The following is a 20,461-nucleotide window of genomic DNA, read 5'->3' on the forward strand; positions in this document are numbered from 1 at the left end:
TTTTTTGGAGGGACAGTCCCTCTTTTGACAACTCAAGCTGCAGTCCCTCATTTGTACTGGAACGTCCCTATTTTCTCTGCACTGAACAGCCAGAAAAAAGAAACAACGTTTCTAACTTAATTGGCTTTTAGCAGAGAGCACAGAACAACTAGCAGGTACAAATAAGATACTTTGTAACAATTTTGAGACACAAAAAACTGTTTAGATAAGGAGAAATATTTTCAAGCTTTCATAACCTGCCAAATTTTGTAAAATGAACAAGGTAATTAGAGGGTGTGGCCACAGAAAGGGGCTTAGTCAAAAAATATCGCTGCGCTACGTTTGAAAAAAAAAAATTGTCCCTCTTTTTACTTCCAAAATGTTGGGCTCTATGTATTAGTAATTTTATTATCTGGCTCTTTGATGAATGCAGCCGAATACAGTGAATACAGTGTTTCAAATTTCAAGCACATTGTTTTGGTCTCATAATCTTAAATGGGATCTAAACCTCAAAAATACATACACAATACAAACTCACTCATGGTGCTTCTCTAAAAGGGTTGCAACCAGCCCAGTTTCCGCTTGTTGAAAAAACTGGCTATTTTTGGTGGTTTCACGTAACTTATGGGAAGGCAGGCCCGGTTGCAGGCCAGCCCACTGCCCCCCGGAAGCATTTTTTCTGGCTTGTTGTCGCTCATGCAAACTGCCTGCGGGCTTGCAGGGGGTGCGGACCCTGGTACATTTGCAACCCCTGCTCCCCCAGTAGTTCTGCCACTGGGTGGTTTCTGAGATACTTGCATTTTTATATTGCTAATAGCAGGCTTTTGGCTCAGCTGAACGTTAGCAACTTAAGGAATTACTGTATTCAGGAAGAGCACATACATAGTGCAATCAGTTGCTGAAGGTTCTGTGCCTTCAAAAAGCTGCTGAGATGAAGTCTGCCTAGTAGTATTAAACTGTGTAAAACTATTCTTAGAGAGGGTCCAGAGAAGAGCAACTAAGCTGGTAAAAGGTATGGAAAATCTTAGCTATGATGAAAGACTGGCCAAGTTGGGATTCATGTTGGAGACGCTTAAAGGAGAAGGAAAGGCTTTGTGCACTTGGGGTGCCAAATGTTAGGCACCCCAAGTGATTGTATTGACTTACCTGAATCCCGGGGCCGGTGCTCCTATCAGCAGAAAACTGCACCGGCCCGGAGTTATACCAGTGAGCACCACGGAGCAATCCATTTCCGTCTTCCTCTTTCCTTCACGCGGCTGTGCATGTGCAGTAGACCAAAAAGCCGAACTTTAACTAAAAAGTTGGCTATTTCATTCAACTGCGCATGCGCTTGCCTCTGGAAATTTGAACCCTGGCCTGGTGCAATTTGGAGAGGCTTCAAATGTGGTTTTTGCCTTCCTCTGGATCAACTGGCAGTTAGGCAGGTTTTATATAGACTTAAAAGGTTGAACTTGATGGACCAGTGTCTTTTTTAACCTTACTATGTTAGATATAGCCTAGAGACAACACAAATGATCCTTTAGATGTGATGCCCTGATGAGGATGAAGATAGGTTTATGGGGCAGAATAAGGACACGTGTTTACATGCTCTTACATGAAACACTATGAAATGTGGGCTCTCCAGCTGTTGCTAAATTTTAACCTCTAGGTTAGATACAGGAATGGGACCTGTTATCCAGAATGCTCGGGACCTAGGGTTTTCTGGATAAGGGATCTCCATACCTTAAGTCTACTAAAAAAACATTGAAACATTATTCAAATCCAATAGGTTGGTTGTGCCTCCAGTAAAGATTAATTATATGTTAGTTGGGATCAAGTACAAGCTACTGTTTTATTATTACAGAGAAAAAGGAAATAATCTTTTTAAATTTTAATTATTTGCTTAAAACAGAGTCTATGGCAGATGGCCTTCCTGTAACAGATCTTTCTGGATAACAGGTTTTCAGAAAACAGATCCCATACTTGTATTTGATTCCTCATGGTTTCTTTCGGGGCTGCTGAACCTGGTTTTAGATTTACACCACCTATCTGATTAGTTTGTTGGCAGGTGGTAAAAGGTATGATATGTAGCTTCTTATACACATGTCCTAAAGCTAATGTCACATGTGATCGTCTTGATTGTCGGGTGGTCCCTCACTCCAAATGTATCAGGGTTCTATACAACAGAGTCAGTGGCACCGTCCGAGCCACAATATATCCAAGGTAAAAGTAAAGTTCACTCTGGAGAACCACATGCGATTCAGTGTATTTTATTTAAACACAACATGTTTCCGACAGACATGTCCTTCATCAGGTGCTAGTTACATTGTGAGTTCACCCAAACTATTTATTAACCCTATACACCAACAAGTTCGTCAGCTCATCCAATTTAGCCAGACGAACATAATTACATAAAAGCATTGCCCAGCAGAATACTGCCACCTTGTGGCCTACCCCAATAGGGCATAAGGAAATTGCACCAATAATATACAATGTATCAGTGAGAACAAAATTCACATAAATAGTTACAATAAATAGTACAAACTTTATTATATGAAACAGATACAATAAATAGTACAAAAAGTATCATATGAAAAGAGTATCACTGATCATACATATGAAAAAAGCAACGTCTCAAGTAGTATAGTCATAAATTAATAAAAGTAAAATAGTTTCAAAGTCCTACCCTTAAGTTATATTCGATCCAATTTCATGTCAATAGTTTTTCTGTAAGTAAAGATTTCAATCTAAAAAAGAACAAAGTATAAAAGATTATAGAAAACATTTAAAACTAAATGCATCATTTATCCCCCATGGTTCTAATGTGTTCAAAATATCAATCCATTTAGCCTCACACTGAAGAAGCATCCTCTTTCTATCTCCACCCCGTAAAGGCAATTTAATTTCTTCCAACACTAGCCATCTTAAACTCGCACTATTGTGTTTGTGTTCAAAAAAATGTTTACCTACGGGGGTATGAGTTTTAATATTCAAAGGGTCATAATTTGAAATTGATCGCTTGTGTTCACCTATCCTTATGTGTACTTTTTTTTCGTTTGACCAACGTACATCTTCCCACATGGGCATTTCAGGCCATATACCACATGTTCAGAATTACATGTACAATAATGCTTAATCGGTAACCTGTTTCCTTTTAAAGGATGTATCACATATGCTCCCTTAATTATAGAGGAATAAGCAAGGAAAGGTTCCCATCTTAGGTGGACCAATAAATCTAGTATTATTCTGGATGTATGTTATATCAGATTTAACCAATTCATCAGCCAAATTACGTCCTCGCTTGTAAGAAAAAATAGGCCTTTCTTTGCAATATCTGTTTAAAATTGGATCTGTCTACAACATTGGCCAATATCTGTGTACAATTTTCTGAAATTCTTTACTATTGGGACCAAAAGTGGAAACAAAGGGTATACGCTCATTTTTAGTAGTATCATGTGGTTTTATATTTCCTTGTAAAAGGGAAGCTCTATCAATTTTTAGTACATCGTCACGCATTCGTCTAAGAGATTTGGGGTAGGCCACAAGGTGGCAGTATTCTGCTGGGCAATGCTTTTATGTAATTATGTTCGTCTGGCTAAATTGGATGAGCTGACGAACTTGTTGGTGTATAGGGTTAATAAAAAGTTTGGGTGAACTCACAATGTAACTAACACCTGATGAAGGACATGTCTGTCCGAAACATGTTGTGTTTAAATAAAATACACTGAATCGCATGTGGTTCTCCATAATGTCACATGTGGCAGTTTCTCCCCAGGCAAAAATTCAGTGCTGGGAAAGCCACTCTGCAGTCTGTCCCATGTTGCACAGCCTCGAGCAGTTGATTTAATTAAAGGGATGGTTTTATTCAAATGTTGTTGCATATGGAAAAGCTGACAGGGAGAAGCTGGGTCCCTCTGTCTATGTACAGTATATACAGTAAATACTAGAAGGCATACCCTAACTAACACTGAGCATTGGTGTGATTTGGGTTAATGTTAAGCAACAGCAGATGGCAGCACCTAACAATGTACTGAAGCACAATAAAGGCTTAATGTGGCGTGTTTATTTTTGGGATATTTCTCTCCCGCAAAGTTCTGTGCTGGACGGGGACAAATCCACAAATATACTGCTGGGAGGCATCTTCTGCTCCACAGGTAATGCCTTAGTCCTTGTCCAGTATTGTTATTGTTATATAATAGAATATATATCGGAGAGCACAAGCTGTACTGCTGCCAGAGACATGTGATCATTCAAACATGGTGCCCAGAGGGAAGTATTTATTCCATCTAGCCATATCCTGATTGGAATGAGTGATAAACAGAAAGGCCTTTGGCTGTCAGTGCTTGCTGGGAGTTTTACTGTACATAGCTGGAGGGCTGCAGGTTGGCAAAACTATTTCCATTGTATTCTACTGTCTTCATCTTCTTTTACTGAAACATTATTAAACTACGGTCTCCCTCATGTCCTCCTGTCTCTATCATGTCCTTCTGCCTCCATCTTTCTCTACTAGCACCATGTTGTCCGTCTTAATTATCTTTAGTGCCAGCCTGTTATCCTTCCATCTCTATCGACAACTGAAACCTTTGGCACGTTATAAACATGGAGTGTGCAGAATGACACTACATACGCCATCAACATTATCACGCACGCCGTCAACATCACACTGGTAGAGACATGATGACATGATGCCAGTGTGATGCTCGCCTGGGGAGGTGTTCTAACAATGCCATCTTTTCCTACTATCATCATGTGCTAACGTCCCATTTCCTACTGTCTCCATCTTGCTTTACCACCACCATCCTTTCCTACTCTTTATATCTACATCTACTATCTCTGTCATGTCCTACTGTCTCCATCATGCCCTACTTCCTCCATCATGCCCTACTGTCTCCATCTTGTGCTACTTGTGCCATCTTGTACTACTCTCTTTATCTTGTCCTACTGTCCCCCATCATGTCCTACATTCTCCATATTGCTCTATTACCACCATCTTACTGTCTACATCATATCCTACTGTGTCCTTTATTCTTCATCATGTTATATTGTTTTTTTTTGTTTTACTCTACCAACACCAACTCTTCTTACTATCTCAATCTAGTCCTGTGGTCTCCATGTCTTCTGTCCTACAGTCTACATTTTTATAAACGCCCGCCATCTTTTCCTTTTGTGTCGATTATGTCCTACTGTTCCTGTCTTGTGCTACTGTCTTCATCTTGCTTTACTGTCTGCCAACATCTTGCCTTGTTTTCTCCATCTTGTTCTATTGTCTTTACCTTGCACTAATATAACTAATTTCCCCACTCCTTTGTGGACCCCATTGTGTGCAGGGCCCAGAGATTCTATTTGCAAACCCTCTACAGGCCACTCTGGAGGGTAAACATGAAAGTGAAAAATAAAACAACTAAAAAAAAAACAAGGGGAACTTTAAAAAAAATGTGATACGGTTCTAAATGAAAATGCATATGGATGGAAGCTGCCATACTGTTTCCCTGCTGCAGCATGATGAGTGCAGCACAATGTCGAACACAATCGTATGCACAGAATAATAGGTATTTGCAAATGAATCCCTCTCCCACTGTAATTAGGTTTGTGCAATTAATAACCGCAAGGCTGCAATGTTTTGTGTTTGCTGTGAACATTTTCACTATAACTAATTGTCTCTAACAGTCTCACAAGAAATTCATTGTTTGGTTTCCTCTGAAGTGAACGTGCTGCGCATGCGAACACAATATTCATAGACAGACGAGAGCAGGTACATCCATTGTTTATCCAAACTCATTTATCTTGAGAAGCACCCCGTCAGCCTATATACAATATTTATTTGTTTATAAAGCCTACAAGCACAATTTCACAAGCCTACTGTCATAACATTTTTATTATCCTGTTCTCTGTGTCATCAGACTACAATTCCCAGCATTCCCTGACAGTTGAAAGACATTCCGTAGCATCTGGATAATGGAAGGGATTCTGTAACTGATAAAGTATAAAAGCCCTTACTGTTGCAGTAAGTGAGACACTTACTACCCTTAGATCTTGATTTTTTTAGAAGTCACCAGTATTTATACCCCAGAAGGGATGGGGCAATGTGTATAGTCAGGGTGAAATTCAGTGTAGTCTGGGTGTAATAATAGGATCCCAGTAGCCGTGGTCTTTGGCAAAGAAAAGGTAAGTGAAGCTGCAAAAAGCTGCTGGCAATGACAAGCGACACAGCAGCTCTGTTTCCATATGCAGAAATTTGAATTGAAATTGGCAAAATGATTAAAATTGAGAATTGCATTTAAAACATTGCTTTTCACTTATTTACCCTTGTGCAATCTTTAGTAAATTGGCACTTTTTGTGTAATAGTTTTGGCAGTATGCCATCTTATCCCAGTAGAAAAAAGGCTTATTTATGACCACAGTCAGTATTCCCAGGGTTCCTACCTCCAGGTTGTGCCACGTGCAGGTGCCATTTTAATGGAGACTGTTGGTAACTATGCAACCATCCATTTTGGGTGAGCGGTTTAATAGTGCATTTTTGAAAGAGCCTGCTACAGAAATCTGCATCATTTAGCACAGGCTTAAATATAAAGGTGTTTTAGTGCATAATATTAGCGGTGTTTATCTCCGTTTAATATATGTAAAGGGACCAAATTCAGCACACAAAATCTTGTATAACTATGCAATCTGCACTCATTTTCAGTGTCATTGCGTCCCATGTCTTGCACATGCACACTTCTTTTAATGCATCAGACACAACTGTGCTGACAATTTTTGGAGTAGGGAGTGTATCATTTAATTATCCATAATGCAACTGAGCCAAGTCATGTGGAAAACACTACACTCCGGGTAAACAAATGGCAAATTATTTCCAAAATTGCAAGAGTTAGAGGCAAACAGGAAGAGCAAATTGAAAGGAGTGGCACATACTGAGGCTGTGCCAGGGGGGAGGCAATGCAGCTAGAGGAATGCCACAGCTCCTGGATACACTGTGAGTACAAAGGCAGGGAGGGGGTGACTGAGGCTGCACATTGAACAGATCTGTCTGAATATAGCTTTGCTTCAACAGCTGATCCTCCCACAGTGAGTACATCCAGTCTCCATGTCAATTCCTATAGAACCTACCTATACAGGGACAGAGATCCCTGTTGCCTCTTCTATAGCTATAGTTCCACTAGAACACTCGAGCAGCCACCCCTCCCAGCTGCCTCCCTCCCACAAACAGACTCTGAACTTTGCTTTTTCTTAAAAATGTCCTGTGGCTGATAATGTCACGAATCTAAAGGCAAGGGGGAGTGGGCAGCAGCCCAGCAATGGGGAAATAAGCAACAGGGGCCTTTGGTTACAAAAAAAGGAGAAGCGAGAACATGAAAACAACTGCAAAAAGGAAAGGACATGGGGAGTTGCACAGAGCAACCGCGAGTTCTAAGCAGCATAACTCACTTGTTACTCACCTTATTTAAAGGGTAACACAGCGGCTTCCTCTTATTTGTATAAATGTAGTGGGAGTTATAGCCTCCTTCTTTACTGCCTAAGGGACTATATATAAAAGCATTTCCCAATATATTTATTTTAAATGTCTGTCCCCCCCTAACTGCTCCCTCGGTCCCTCTTGCACTGGTTCAGAACACTTTGCAACAGATGTGTCTATTTAACATGCATAGAGATCCTCCAATCAGGGCCTTGTATGTGTTCTAGTGCAGCACATGCGGTTCGCTCAGTGTTTATCACTCTGTGTCTGTCTGTCTGTCTGTCTGTCTGTGCTATCTGTGAATGTGTCTGTCTGTCTATTAGTCTGGGTGCCTGTGTTTGTCTCTATGTGTGTGTATGTCTGCATGTGGGATGAAAACAGAATATCAAATGTTTTGCAGGGAGACGTCTTCAGCATTTTTCTTAATTTCCTGCCCAAGATGGTGGGTGTATTATTGCTGATACAGACAATACACAGAAAATATAGAGGCAGAGATTGCAGATAAGCTTGTCTTTCCTTCTCCCTTTATTGCAGCAATGAAAGAATCCAACTGAGCAGTGAAGATCCTCTCTGGGTAGAAAACCTGCTGAGCACGAAAAAAGCAGCTTTGCAGCATTTGAATGAGAAGAAAAGAAATGGATTCCAAGCTGAGATCTTTGCTTTCTGACCACAGCAGATATGTGGAATCGTTCCGGCTGTTCCTGCAAAACTCGACAGAGCACCAGTGCATGCAGCACTTTATTGAGTCCAAGCTGCCCAACATCATCTCAAGGTAAGAGGGAAACAAATCCCCTTCGGCTGGGGCTGCTTCGCATTGTAAATCCATACCTTGCATGGTTAGTTTGCAGATAATTCAGATGTTGATTGTAGACTGCACTAAATTCTATGCTGCCATGCTGTGTGTTTGGAAATCATGTAAGATGTTGAAAGGGGTGAAAATGAGCTGAACATAACATGGCTGTGTAACATTTTAAAGGAAATACATTTTAAATTAAAGTTGCAGTATTTTAGTTAGAACGAAAAAATATGTATGTAACCCAAAGTAGCCAATTAGAATTTGCCTCTGAACCTGGAAGTAATAGGAGTAATAAAAGCAGCATTCTTATTGGCTACTGTGGTTTACTACACGGAAGCAGTGACATAACCAGTGGGGAACAGACACTGTGGCCGGAGAGGGGCCCACAGCCAGAGGGGGGCCTACTAAGACCCTTACACTTGTGGGCCAAAATCCCCATTCTGTCTCCCCTGTGTCCTTGCAATCTCAGCTCTGGCCCTTAATAGACCACCTTTTTAGGGACACACGGTCAGTTCGCCGGGGGGATGGCACTCAGAGCACTTAATTTTCTGAAGTTGCCTCACGAGGAATCTTTGGGTGACTTCAGAAAACAAAGCACTCCGAGTGCCATCCTGCTGGCGATTTTCATTCTAGCCAGCGGGAAGGCAGTTCGGGGATTAATCGCCCCGAATCTGCCCGTGTGTCTCTGCCCTTACATTTAGAGTTGGTGCAGGGGGGAGAGAGGGGGTCCATATCTTGCACAACCAATTAGTGGATGCATAATGTATGCACCACCACATATTTTTGGACTGTGGCTCCAGCATCTTGACTATGTCTCCATTTTATTATCAGTGCATAATGGCAACTGCAACAATAGATTAAGATTATAAAAACACTGCAAACACAAAGCAAACACATTACACAGTAAACGTAAAACCTATACTTATAGAGAAGATCCCAATGTAAAAACCTAGAAAGGTTAGTATCACACCAGTAATATGTGGGGCCTGGGTGCTCATTCCCCAGATCTACAGCTCAAGGTGGAGGTATCCAACCAAAAGAGAAAACAGCAGGCACCCACAGATCCCGCAAACAGGCTTGTAAAATAACTGAGACCTTTATTTAGGCCACAAAGTAGATAACATACACGTTTCGTGCCAGTAGGCACTTATTAACAGGCTGTAAGTTCTCAGTTCTTTTACAAGCCTGTTTGTGGGATCTGTGAGTGCCTGCTGCCATTTTCTCTTTTGATTGAAACCTGCAACCTATGCTAGATAACAATGGCATGCACAGCACTAGTAGAAAGGATTCTGATTGGAGAGTTCTCTCGCATCTATAATTAAAGTTGAAGTGCCTTTTTTGGAGAGCAAGGGGGTGCAAAAGAGTGAGCTTTAGTGGAAGTGGTGCAACTTGATGCCACAGAAACCCCAAGCCTTTGGCTCAGAAAACACAACTTTTTCTTAGTAAAAAGATTGTTTATAATAAAATTGGTTTCTCTGTATTTTATCCCTGTGTTACAGTATAGGGAATGACAAGCCGGTGATTGATGTCCTAGGCGTTGGAAGTGGATCAGGTTAGTTCTCTACATTTGGGGAAGCTGTACGTCCTTGTGATTAGGGGGCACAAAAACCTGAGCCACAGAGCGCAGATATATTGCATACATACTTTAAGTCAGTGGTTCTTTAACTGAGAGATTGGATTCTGGAACTTGTAATCGCTCTGCTTTTCACAGAATCTGTGCATCACCCACAATGAAAAGAAGAGGGTCTTTAAGTCCCTGAGTCCATTACTTCACAATGGAACAAGGAAAGAGAGGGGTTGTATTACACTGTGAGCCTAAGGGGGTGGGAAAGTGGTCCCAGCAGCACAGGCACAGACTATCATGGTTTCCTGTAGAATGAGGTATGTCAGTGTGAAATAACATATATTTTTGGAAGTTCAGCTAGTGTTTATGCACCTTTTCTGCAAGCCCAACTATATGAGTAGTTCATGTATAGTTTCCCTTTCAAGACACACTGTTAATAATGTACTATACTGTACCAGTGCAATTGCTTACTGCAACACAGAAGCATGAAAGTAAAAACGAATTCTGGTTGCTGTGGGTAACTGGAAAGGCACAGTTTAGCACCTACTTTAGTAAATCAGAACCGATCATTTATGTAAATATGTTCCTGTCAGGTGAGATTGACCTGCAGATGATTGCCAAGATACAGGCTCGATGGCCAGGGGTCCCCATTAACAACCAGATTGTGGAACCAAGCGCTGAGCAAATCTTTGGCTACAAGGGTAGGTACCAAGCACCATCTTTAGCTCCAAAACGCAGAATGTGGTACAGGTATGGGACCTGTTAAACAAAATGTCAGGGGACTGGGGTTTTCCGGATAACAGATCTTTCTGTAGTTTGGATCTTCATACCTTGAATCTATTAGAGAAATATGCAAACATTAAATCCAGTAGGCTGGTTTTGCTTCCAATAAGTATCAATTATATCTTAGTTGGGATCAAGCACAAGGTACTGTTTTATTATTACAGAGAAAAAGGAAATCTGGAATATTTGGGAGATGGCCATCCCATAATTTTGAGCTTTCTGGATAAAGTGATCCCATACCTGTACTGGCTGGGGCATTTTACATTTTATTCAGCTGCTGTAAGTTGCATGCAATGTTTTTCTCCAAAGCACTGCATATGTCACACCTTACACACCCCCAATTGTAAGAAAAGGCACAAAGTTTGCCCAGGTACAGTAACCCATAGCAACCAATATGTGAACAGGTGACCAGTTAATGCTACCTGCTGACTGGTTGCTATAGGTTACTGCACCTGGGCAAGTAGTGCCTTTTATTGTTTAACCTTATTCATTTTTCTAATTTTCTGCGAAATAAAAAGCAAAATAACTCAAAAATCAGAAATAATAAAAAGTGAAAATGCAAATTGTCTCAGAATATCACTCTCTACATAATACTAAGGGGAACATTTACTAGAGGGCGAAGTGGCTTTTTTTAGCGAAAACTCGCCAGAATGATAATTTGCAGGGACATCACTAGTTCACTAAAAGGCAAGGAGGACAATTTGCTAGCGAAAAAGCTCAGCGCTAGAGAAGTTTCACACCAAAAATCTGTTAATTTATCAAATTGTGAACTGTACCCTTTCCGCCAAAGTGTAGTTCACCGGGTTCAGGCTGGCAAACTCCCATTATAAAGATAGAGCAACCACTTTTAAAGCACAATCTATATTGCCCTTTCCATGCTACTACTACTACTCTTTCTACTACTACTTTCACCACATTTCTCTTGAAAAAGTGAACTTAAGATGTGTTGTGAAAATACACCTGGTGAAGTAAGGAGAAGTTAGATGAAGAGAAACTTCACACTTTAGTAAATGTGCCCTTAAAAGTTTTCTCAAAGGTGAAGAACCCCTTTAGTATTCTAATTGTTCCCATCACAATTCATAGACTATCCTAGAGATACTGACCCAATACTGGTATATCAGCATTGGATTCCAGAGGACTCTACCTCCAGCTGGATGACTGCCCAACCCCATGCACAAAGGGCACTTTATATGATCAGTTCAAGTCAGGCAAACAGAAAAGAATGTTCCTATGTTGCAAGAATAGGCTCTAACCAACCTCCTATTTACACCACCAGATAATCATTCCAGCAGGGACAGCACCAAGGGTTTTATTGCTCTGTAAATGTTTCTCTTATCAGTGGACTTTACTTGGAACAATCTTAATGTGAAGCAATGCCGGTGTCATTCATTAATGTGCAATTTTCTTTAGAGCGTGTGGCAAAAGCCCCAAATCTGGAAAATGTCACCTTCTCCTGGCATCGCCAGACCTCCAGTGAATTTGAGAGCCAAGTCAATGAAGATAAGCAGATGAGAAAGTTTGATTTCATTCACATGATACAGGTAATATATATGCTGATATAGAAGGAAAGGGGCTCTCATTTGCTCAACATATTATGAAAGAGGGCTGCTGTATCATGTTCTACAGTCATTAGCACTATAGATCTGAAATTATAGGCCCCATATTTCATCCTACCTTACTTTCAGATTTCCCTGGCAAACTTTGCTTTTGTACAGAAAGTACCCTGAAGCCCATAGTATTGTGTTCTCAGCCCAGGCCATAGTATTGTGTTCTCAGCCCAGGCCAAGAGATGGGGGGTGAGCATGGTGTGGGTTAAATGTGAGATTGTATGGTAAGAGGCATAGCACAGTTGGCTGTGAGAAGTGCAGCATCAGCCCTATGCCATATTATAAGCAATTTGAAATATTAAATATCACCTTGGAGTTCCATGACATATAAAATCACTCGGCCTCCTACCTCTTACTTTTATATGGTCTCAGAACTCCTCAGTATCTTCAAATATCCTTATAATTTACAGCAGGAGGTACATTATCCCTTATAATATATGAGTGATATTCAGAGTCCCTGTATAACTCAGCCTGCCGCCTTGTGCTTTTATATGGTCACAGAACTCCTCAGTGACTTCTAATATCCTTATAATTTACAGTAGGGGGTACATTATCCCTTATAATACATGAGTGATACTCAGAGTTCCCTGTATAACTCAGCCTGCAGCCTTGTGCTTTTCAATGGTCAAAGAGATCCTCAGTGACTTCTAATATCCTTATAATTTATAGTAGGTGGTACATTATCCCTTATAATACATGAGTGATATTCAGAGTTTCCTATATAACTCAGTGTGCAGCCTTGTGCCTTTATATGGTCACATAAACCCCTCAGTGACTTCTAATATCCTTATAATTTACAATAGGGGGGTACATTATCCCTTACAATATATGAGTGATACTCCGTGTTACACAGCTTTGACTCTAGACAGGTTTGTATGGATTATTTATCAAGATGTCACAGGGATGAATGGATTCTCTGTATCATTCCAGATGTTATATTATGTAAAGGATGTCTTGGGAACATTAAAATTCTTTAAAAGCTGCTTGGCACCCAGTGGGAAGCTACTGATCATTCTTGTATCGGGTAAGAAAAACAGCTACAGAGCATTATTAAAATGATTATCTATATTTTTAGGGATGTACCGAATCCACAATTATTAGAAGTTGTATGAATATCACACCAATTTTGAACCCTAAAGATTCTGAACCGTACTTGACAACGGACAGATAAAGGCAAGATGATAATGCTGATATCAAGCAGACGGTGGCACTGTTATACCTAAATCTCTCCTTATTAAAAACTTCTACCTTTGTGTAACAGTAAAATAACAGGCATGGGGCTTCATTTACTTACACTGGTCAAAAGACCAAGTGCAAAAACGCTGAGGTGAGAGCAATGATACAAACAGATCTTTTTGTTTGTATATTGTGTTCAAATTGTCCCTCTGTCAATATGGTGCCACGCAGGATGTTCTTTAATGTATCTTCAATGTGCACACTATTTAAAGAGAAAAATTAGCAATTGGTGTCATAGTGCAAAGTGAATCTTGACCTACTGGGAGGTTAAAGGCAGGTATTATGTACAGTCTTCTTTTCCTACAGTCACTAGTAGCAGACACTAAAACATTGGTACCCATGCACAACAAACTGGTTGTAAACAGTACAGCAGCTTGGCACGAATGCTTTCATCATAGCATTTTTACCCCCCACCATTGCACCACTTAACTCAAGGCAGGGGCATAAAAAGAAGGCCCTGCAATTGCCTAAAAGGTATAGGGACCCATTGGTGCACTGACTGATATGCACTTCAAATATATGTATATGACAAATGTCTTATTCCAAAGGTATATGGCCCTAAAATGATGTTGCTGTGGGGTCACTTATGCCACTGGTACAAGGACTTTAATATCACTTTTGTCTGTACGTTAGAAATAAGGAATATGATAACATACCCTTAATCTTTTCTAATGACTGTTATATATATTTCCCTGTAGGTAACAGTGGGTGGGCCACTCTATGGAAGAAATATGGCCAACGGCTGCCTCTGAACGACCTCTGCCTGTACATTACGGCAGGAGATATCGCAGAGATGCTAAGTTCAATGGGCGCCCGGTTTCAGAGCCACGAACTGCAGTCGGATATGGACATCACGGAATGTTTCATCGAGGGGGACAGAGATGGGGAACTTCTGTTGGACTTTCTGACTGAGACGTGTGACTTTAAGAGAAATGCCCCTGCTGATCTCAGGGATCAGATTATCTGTGACCTAAAAAGCCCTGGCTGTAGTACAACAAAAGATGGGAAGGTTATTTTTAACAACAACCTTAGTGTGATTGTGGTGGAGGCAGATTAGTTAGTCTAGGGAATACAAGCCCCTTTGCACACCAGGCTGGGGTTGTTCATCTTTGAGTTAACTTTTAGTATGATGTAGAGCGTGATATTCTGAAAAACTTCACAATTGGTTTTTATTTTTTATTACTTGTGGTATTTGAATTATTTAGCTCTTTATTCAACTGCTCTCCAGTTTGCAATTTTAGCAATTTAGTCTAAATTACCCATGCACTGATTTGCATAAGAGACTGGAATATAAATAGGAGAGGGCCCAAACAGAAAGATGAGTAATAAAAAGTAGCAATAACCATACATTTGTAACCTTACAGAGCATTTGTTTTCAGATGTCTAAAAGCTGGAAAGAGTCAGAAGAAGAAGAACTCTATGGCAGCTGAAGGTTGTTCATACCTGACTTAGACTTTAAAAGCCCATTCCTGATTGGTTGCTGTGGGTTTTGTGAACAGTGTAATGTAACCCCCTGAATCTGTCTAAATATTACATATAATACACCTACATATAATGCATTATCTCACATCCATAATTACTTACCAAACCCACAAGCCAATGATTCTTATTGAGCTGATTACCTTCATATTAAACAAACACTGGATTCACCTATTATGTTAGGCCTGGCTAATAATCAAATCATATATTTAGGCATGATACGCACATTGTTTACAGTGGGGAAAGATCATGTACATTAGAGGGCATGGTTGTATTCTTTGTCATCATGGAATGGTGGCATCACAAAATAGGCATGATGATCTCATGATTGAATTGGATCCACGTGTGGGAAAATATACAAGGTAAAAGGGGTGTAATTCAGTGTCACATGCATTGGCAATTATATCTTTTGCCATAAATGTCTTCAGATATACCTCATTGTCTACACTAACTTGCTCCTTATTGCAACCAGTGGAATTAAATTAGATAAAGAGCCGGCATCCATACTGTTGAGATATTGAGATATACTGTGTGATCACTTATTCCATGTGTGATTGACATTAAAACTGTAATCACCATTCCAGATACATTTCCTTTGCTAATCTACTCTAGGGCTTGGAAGTTCTTGAGAAGATCACCAGTAGACCCTTTACACTAAGGATTGACCCCTGTAACCAATGGCTTTAATAATATATATACATATATATGACTGCCTATGTTCTCCCATACAAGTTAGACCAAACCAGCATATTAATGACACCAAACCATATTAGGAACAAACATGTTCTGCATGTTCCCCATGGGTATGAATGTCCATGTGTAAATACACAGAATATCATTACAATAGGCAACATATATGATCTCCATAGAGATGGTATGTATGGGTTTTTTATTAGTTTCTTTCTTTAATGCTAGTTGTTCTATTTGCTGCCTCATTTAGGACATTTTCTGCTTATTGGAATATTCATCTTTTTGCAGGAATTAGGCAATTTAATGAAGCGCAAAAGTGGATTGTGTTGGCTAATTCCTGTATAGAAGCAGTTTAGTAGATGCAACACATCAGTGAAGCACAACTATTTTGCTTTGCGGGACAAATTGCTTTATGGTTGCCGACACAGATGCACAGAAAATGTCTATAGTTAATGAGAAAGGTACTTTATGAATACTGCCCCTTATATTTATAGGGTAGATGCTCACTTTGATTTCTGGTCCAGTTAATCATTAGCTATTGCACAACTACTACAGAGAACAGGAAAAATTAGTCATTCCTATTCCACAGATAATTCAGGCAAAGACCACTTCAAGCAACAATGCAGTCACTAGTCAAGGACTCCGAGAGCCAGAAGATGAGACTGTGATGTCACCATATTAAATAAATAACACTTGCAGCCACCTGGAGAAGAGAGACCTGAAGAACACTGATGATAAAGTCTATGTGGGGCTTGGTGGCTGTCACATAAATTGCATGGGGGGGCACAGTGTTATGAAATGCATGAGACCACAATGTATTATGAAATGCTTGGGGACAGACTGTGCCATGAAATGCAGGGGCCCAATAGAACAAGGAGAGAGATGAACACACAGCAGTACAGTGGCAGCCAGCAGAATAGGCACCATTTGCATGCCCAGTCCCTGTGGCCTGCCAGCTTAAATGGCTATGTGCAAGTCTTAGTGGGAAGAAGTCCTAGAGGGAGTAAATGGGTAATCCCCGTCATAGAAACCAGGAAGGAGGACGGTCTCAACAGCCACAACATAGTATCTAGGTGGGCAGAGGAGCCCCGAGCTGTGGAAAGATGGGACCAAGCTGGGCGGCTGTCATATATATCCTGGTCCAAAAGTCTAGATTCGGGGAGATTAGCCGCCCGGTGACAAATCTCCTCTTCTTCAGGACAATTAATCTCCCCGAACTGCCTTCCCGCTCACTTCATTTTCCAAAGTTGCCTCACAAGGAAACTTCGGGTGACTTCAGAAAACTAATCGCTCTGAGTGCCATCCCGCCGGCAATTCTCATTCTAGCTAGCGGGAAAGCAAGTAAGGCGGTTCAGGGAGATTAGTCGACCCAAAGAAGAGGAGATTTATCGACAGACGACTTCCCCAAATCTGCACGTGTGTCTCTGCCCTAATGGTCCTAGTAGCCACCCATAGAGACCAGTCCTTGTCAGAGTGACTGCTATGTTGCCCTGATACCTACTAAATTTTGAGTAAAGATCTTATATATACAGCTCCAACAACTGATGTTTTAAAACTGCTGAGTATCCCTCTCAAAATATACAATGTTGTATGCTTTGAAAGAGATATGTGTAGCTGTTCTGGAATGTAAGAAGAGATAAAGAACACTCTTTAAGAAGCTGGCCTGGAGGATGATGTTGCTTATGGTAATCCACCACTGACTATAATGATTTTTTATTCAAGTGAGCTGCTGTAAGGAGTTAGCACAAAGTATTGGGATGCTTTAAAAACTGTGCTCCAGGCTGGTCAAGTTTGATAATGAGACCTCTAGTGTCCTTTTGTTAGTGTGGGTGTGGTTGTATTTTCCCCTTCATTCTTTGTAAATTGATTTAGTTGATTCACCTTATACAGTATATATTGTGTCATTATTTGATTACAAACGTGAAAAAAAACAAACTAAGGTGTCCAGCAGATGGCAGTGTTAGGCTGATAGTAAAGATTTCCATTTATATTCAGGATATTCTGTAGGTGCTGCTCAGATTGCATGTAAATACGGCAGCTATACATCATGACATGTCCTCTGAATCTATATCCCTTGCAGGGGAAGAATAAGGGGCATGGTTAGGGGTAATGTTATGTGGTTGGGGTGTGCAGAAGGTGAGAGTGATGTCCTTATTGCAACACACCTTGTTCCCCTGTATAAATGGAGTGAAAGTTCAGCTGCTGACCCATGAGCAACCCATTGACATCACCCTACATGCCGTTTACTCGAGTGGTATTTTACTTGTGCCAGAAGTATCACCTAAGAGTCATCAGGAGCTCTATATTTTCTGAATGAGGGGTTTAAATACAGGGTCCCTTGCTCTGCAGAGTGCTGTGCTCCGCATGTTGCACAACTTGTAGAGTTGAGCAGCCACAAGTCAACATTGCATTTTTACTCTGCACCAGGGCAAGAAGCAAGTGAAACCTGATTTAGGCAAATAAAATGAATATTCCAAACAGTATATTGCAACATCCTACAATTGCAGCAACCCTTAGTGTTTGGCATAAAAACTTCAAGAACTATAACTTAGCAAGCTCACCGTTCCCCTTGCAACCTCTAATGTTTAATATGGATTTTCCGCCAAGTCAAGAAGAAAAATGTTTGAAAGGTGGGGGTTTATACCATAACAGAACAACACTTATAAAGGATTTTGTAAAACAAACTAAAGTAATACCTCTTTCAAGGATACAAACAAGATGGGGCTTCCACCCACGTGATACATGGAACTCAAATTCATAATTTCATAACTACAGCTCAAATTGATAAAATAAAAAGGAAATACACATGGTGGGAATATGTTATTGCTACACACACTAAATTGGTAAAAGCTCTCCCTACTGTATATCAAAAACTTGTTAAATACAACCGCAAACTCAAACCGATTTCATTGGGAAAAGGAATTGAACATATAGCTTCATCAGGACCAAATGAAATAAATATATACTTCAACACATAAATCATTTACTGCATCCAAGTTACAGGAATTTGTGTATAAATTAATATTAAGATGGTATTATACTCCATCTAGACTGAAGCAAATGTTTCCTAATGCTCAAAATATGTGCTGGAGATGTAGTACACAAGAAGGTACATATTGTCACATTTGCAGTGAGCTGAAAATATTTTGGGAAGAAATAATATTGATTATGGAAAAAATGACGAGAGAAAAAATAAGCTGTAAATTTCTTATCAAAGTTCATACTCCGCTACGACCAACATTCTAAAAAAAAAAAAATATAAAAATAGTTTACTTTTACACATGATACAAACAGCAAAAGACATGATCGCTAAAAAAATGGAAAGATACCTCACCACCAAAATGCCTGGAATGGATCTGTCATCTAGAAGAAATTAGGAAAATGGAAGAGATTACAGCAATTATACATAATACAAGTGAAAAATATTGGCGAACATGGTCACCCTGGATAACTAAAATATCTAAAATGGTTCAAGATATAAAGTGAATCAACGGGCACAAACCTTAGCTCTAGAAGGAAACCTTCAAACCCCTTGTAAAAATTGATTGACAGCTGTCAAGGATTAGGTAGGGGGCGCTGTAGAGTCAGAAGGGAAAGGGCGAGTCCTTGAGGCAGGGGCTGTATGTGCCAAGGGGAAACTTGAAGGGAAGCAGGAACAGGTAGATGAGGGCGAAGAGTCAGACTGGAACAGGACGGATAGGACGATGATCAGGACTGGACAAGACAGGAAGAAGAGGGCGACGACTCAACAGGAAAGGTCTGGTCGTGGCAGGAGTGGAACGGCTTGGATGGGACAGGACGGTGCGGGCGTAGATCAAACTGGGGGATAGAGTGCAGAGGGAGACAGGAGCGGATAGCAAGAGAAGACAGGAGCGGATAGCAAGAGAAGACAGGAGCGGATAGCAAGAGAAGACTGGAGCAGGATAGCAAGAGAAGACTGGAGCAGGATAGCAAGAGAAGACTGGAGCAGGATAGCAAGAGAGGGAGACTGGAGCAGGATAGCAAGAGAGGGAGACTGGAGCAGGATAGCAAGAGAGGGAGACTGGAGCAGGATAGCAAGAGAGGGAGACTGGAGCAGGATAGCAAGAGAGGGAGACTGGAGCAGGATAGAAAGAGAGGGAGACTGGAGCAGGATAGAAAGAGAGGGAGACTGGAGCAGGATAGCAAGAAGGGACTGGAAGCAGGATAGCTAGAGAGCTGGAAGCTGGATAGCAAGAGAGGAGTACAAGGTAGGGTTGGAACAAGGTCGAGGCTAGAAAGGTACAAGATAGGAAAGGTAAGCAGGACAAGACAAGGCAGACTAACAAGGGAGAAGGGGCAAGAGCTAGAAACCTAGTTAGGGGCGATGCCGCAGTACTAGAAAACCATGCAATGCTCTGGCAAGGAGTGGTCAGAAAGCTGCCCTTAAATAGGGAAGAGGCAGCCCTGATTGGTTGATTAAGATAGGCAGCAGCTGAGCTGGGGCTGGAGAGGCCAATCAGGCGGCAGCTGGGCTGGGACTGCAGAGGCCAGGTTACACACAGTGAGTAACCCTACAGGCTGCTCACCTGGCCAAATGGTTAGGGTATCGAGCCAGAAACCCAAAGGTCCCCGGCTCGACTCCCAGCAATACCTGACAGTATCCCCCCCCTCACAAGGCGACTCCCAGGCGCCACAGTGACCAACATTTTCGTGCACCTGGGGAACTGGCAATGCTATGGGCAGAACTAACCACATGGGTGCCCAACTAGAAGGTAATGCTATTGTATTAGCCACCCTGGAACTTGGCAGAGCCACCCTGGCGGGTGCCCTGATGCTCGGCAGAGCCACCCTGGCGGGTGCCCTGGGACTCGGAAGAGCCACCCTGGCGGGTGCCCTGGGACTCGGAAGAGCCACCCTGGCGGGTGCTCTGGGACTCG

At 41.2% G+C, this 20,461-nt stretch overlaps 1 protein-coding gene and 1 long non-coding RNA gene across 2 annotated transcripts; one reads left to right on the forward strand and one right to left on the reverse strand.

Annotated features, from left to right (window-relative positions):
- Positions 1-6,976: 6,976 nt before the first annotated feature.
- Positions 6,977-15,451, forward strand: hnmt.L (histamine N-methyltransferase L homeolog). Its single transcript, NM_001095083.1, has 7 exons — positions 6,977-7,020; positions 7,943-8,180; positions 9,704-9,756; positions 10,362-10,469; positions 11,962-12,092; positions 13,089-13,182; positions 14,093-15,451. Exons 2-7 carry the CDS (start codon positions 8,044-8,046, stop codon positions 14,449-14,451), a joined length of 882 nt encoding a protein of 293 aa, NP_001088552.1. The 5' UTR covers positions 6,977-7,020; positions 7,943-8,043; the 3' UTR covers positions 14,452-15,451.
- Positions 8,176-19,191, reverse strand: LOC121398015. The gene is made up of 3 exons (XR_005964069.1): positions 19,066-19,191; positions 18,898-18,926; positions 8,176-8,304 (listed from the first exon to the last, which is right to left on the reverse strand). It is a non-coding gene; the product is annotated as an uncharacterized LOC121398015 (long non-coding RNA).
- Positions 19,192-20,461: the final 1,270 nt, after the last annotated feature.

This window comes from Xenopus laevis, chromosome 9_10L, assembly GCF_017654675.1.
Source record: "Xenopus laevis strain J_2021 chromosome 9_10L, Xenopus_laevis_v10.1, whole genome shotgun sequence".
NCBI lineage: Eukaryota > Metazoa > Chordata > Amphibia > Anura > Pipidae > Xenopus > Xenopus laevis.

Excerpts from the sequence above, each read along its gene's own strand:
- hnmt.L (NM_001095083.1), top strand. The coding sequence starts at position 8,044 with ATGGATTCCAAGCTGAGATCTTTGCTTTCTGACCACAGCAGATATGTG. Across the intron at positions 8,181-9,703 it reads CTGCCCAACATCATCTCAAG|TATAGGGAATGACAAGCCGG; the intron begins GTAAGAGGGAAA and ends CCTGTGTTACAG. Across the intron at positions 9,757-10,361 it reads AGGCGTTGGAAGTGGATCAG|GTGAGATTGACCTGCAGATG; the intron begins GTTAGTTCTCTA and ends TGTTCCTGTCAG.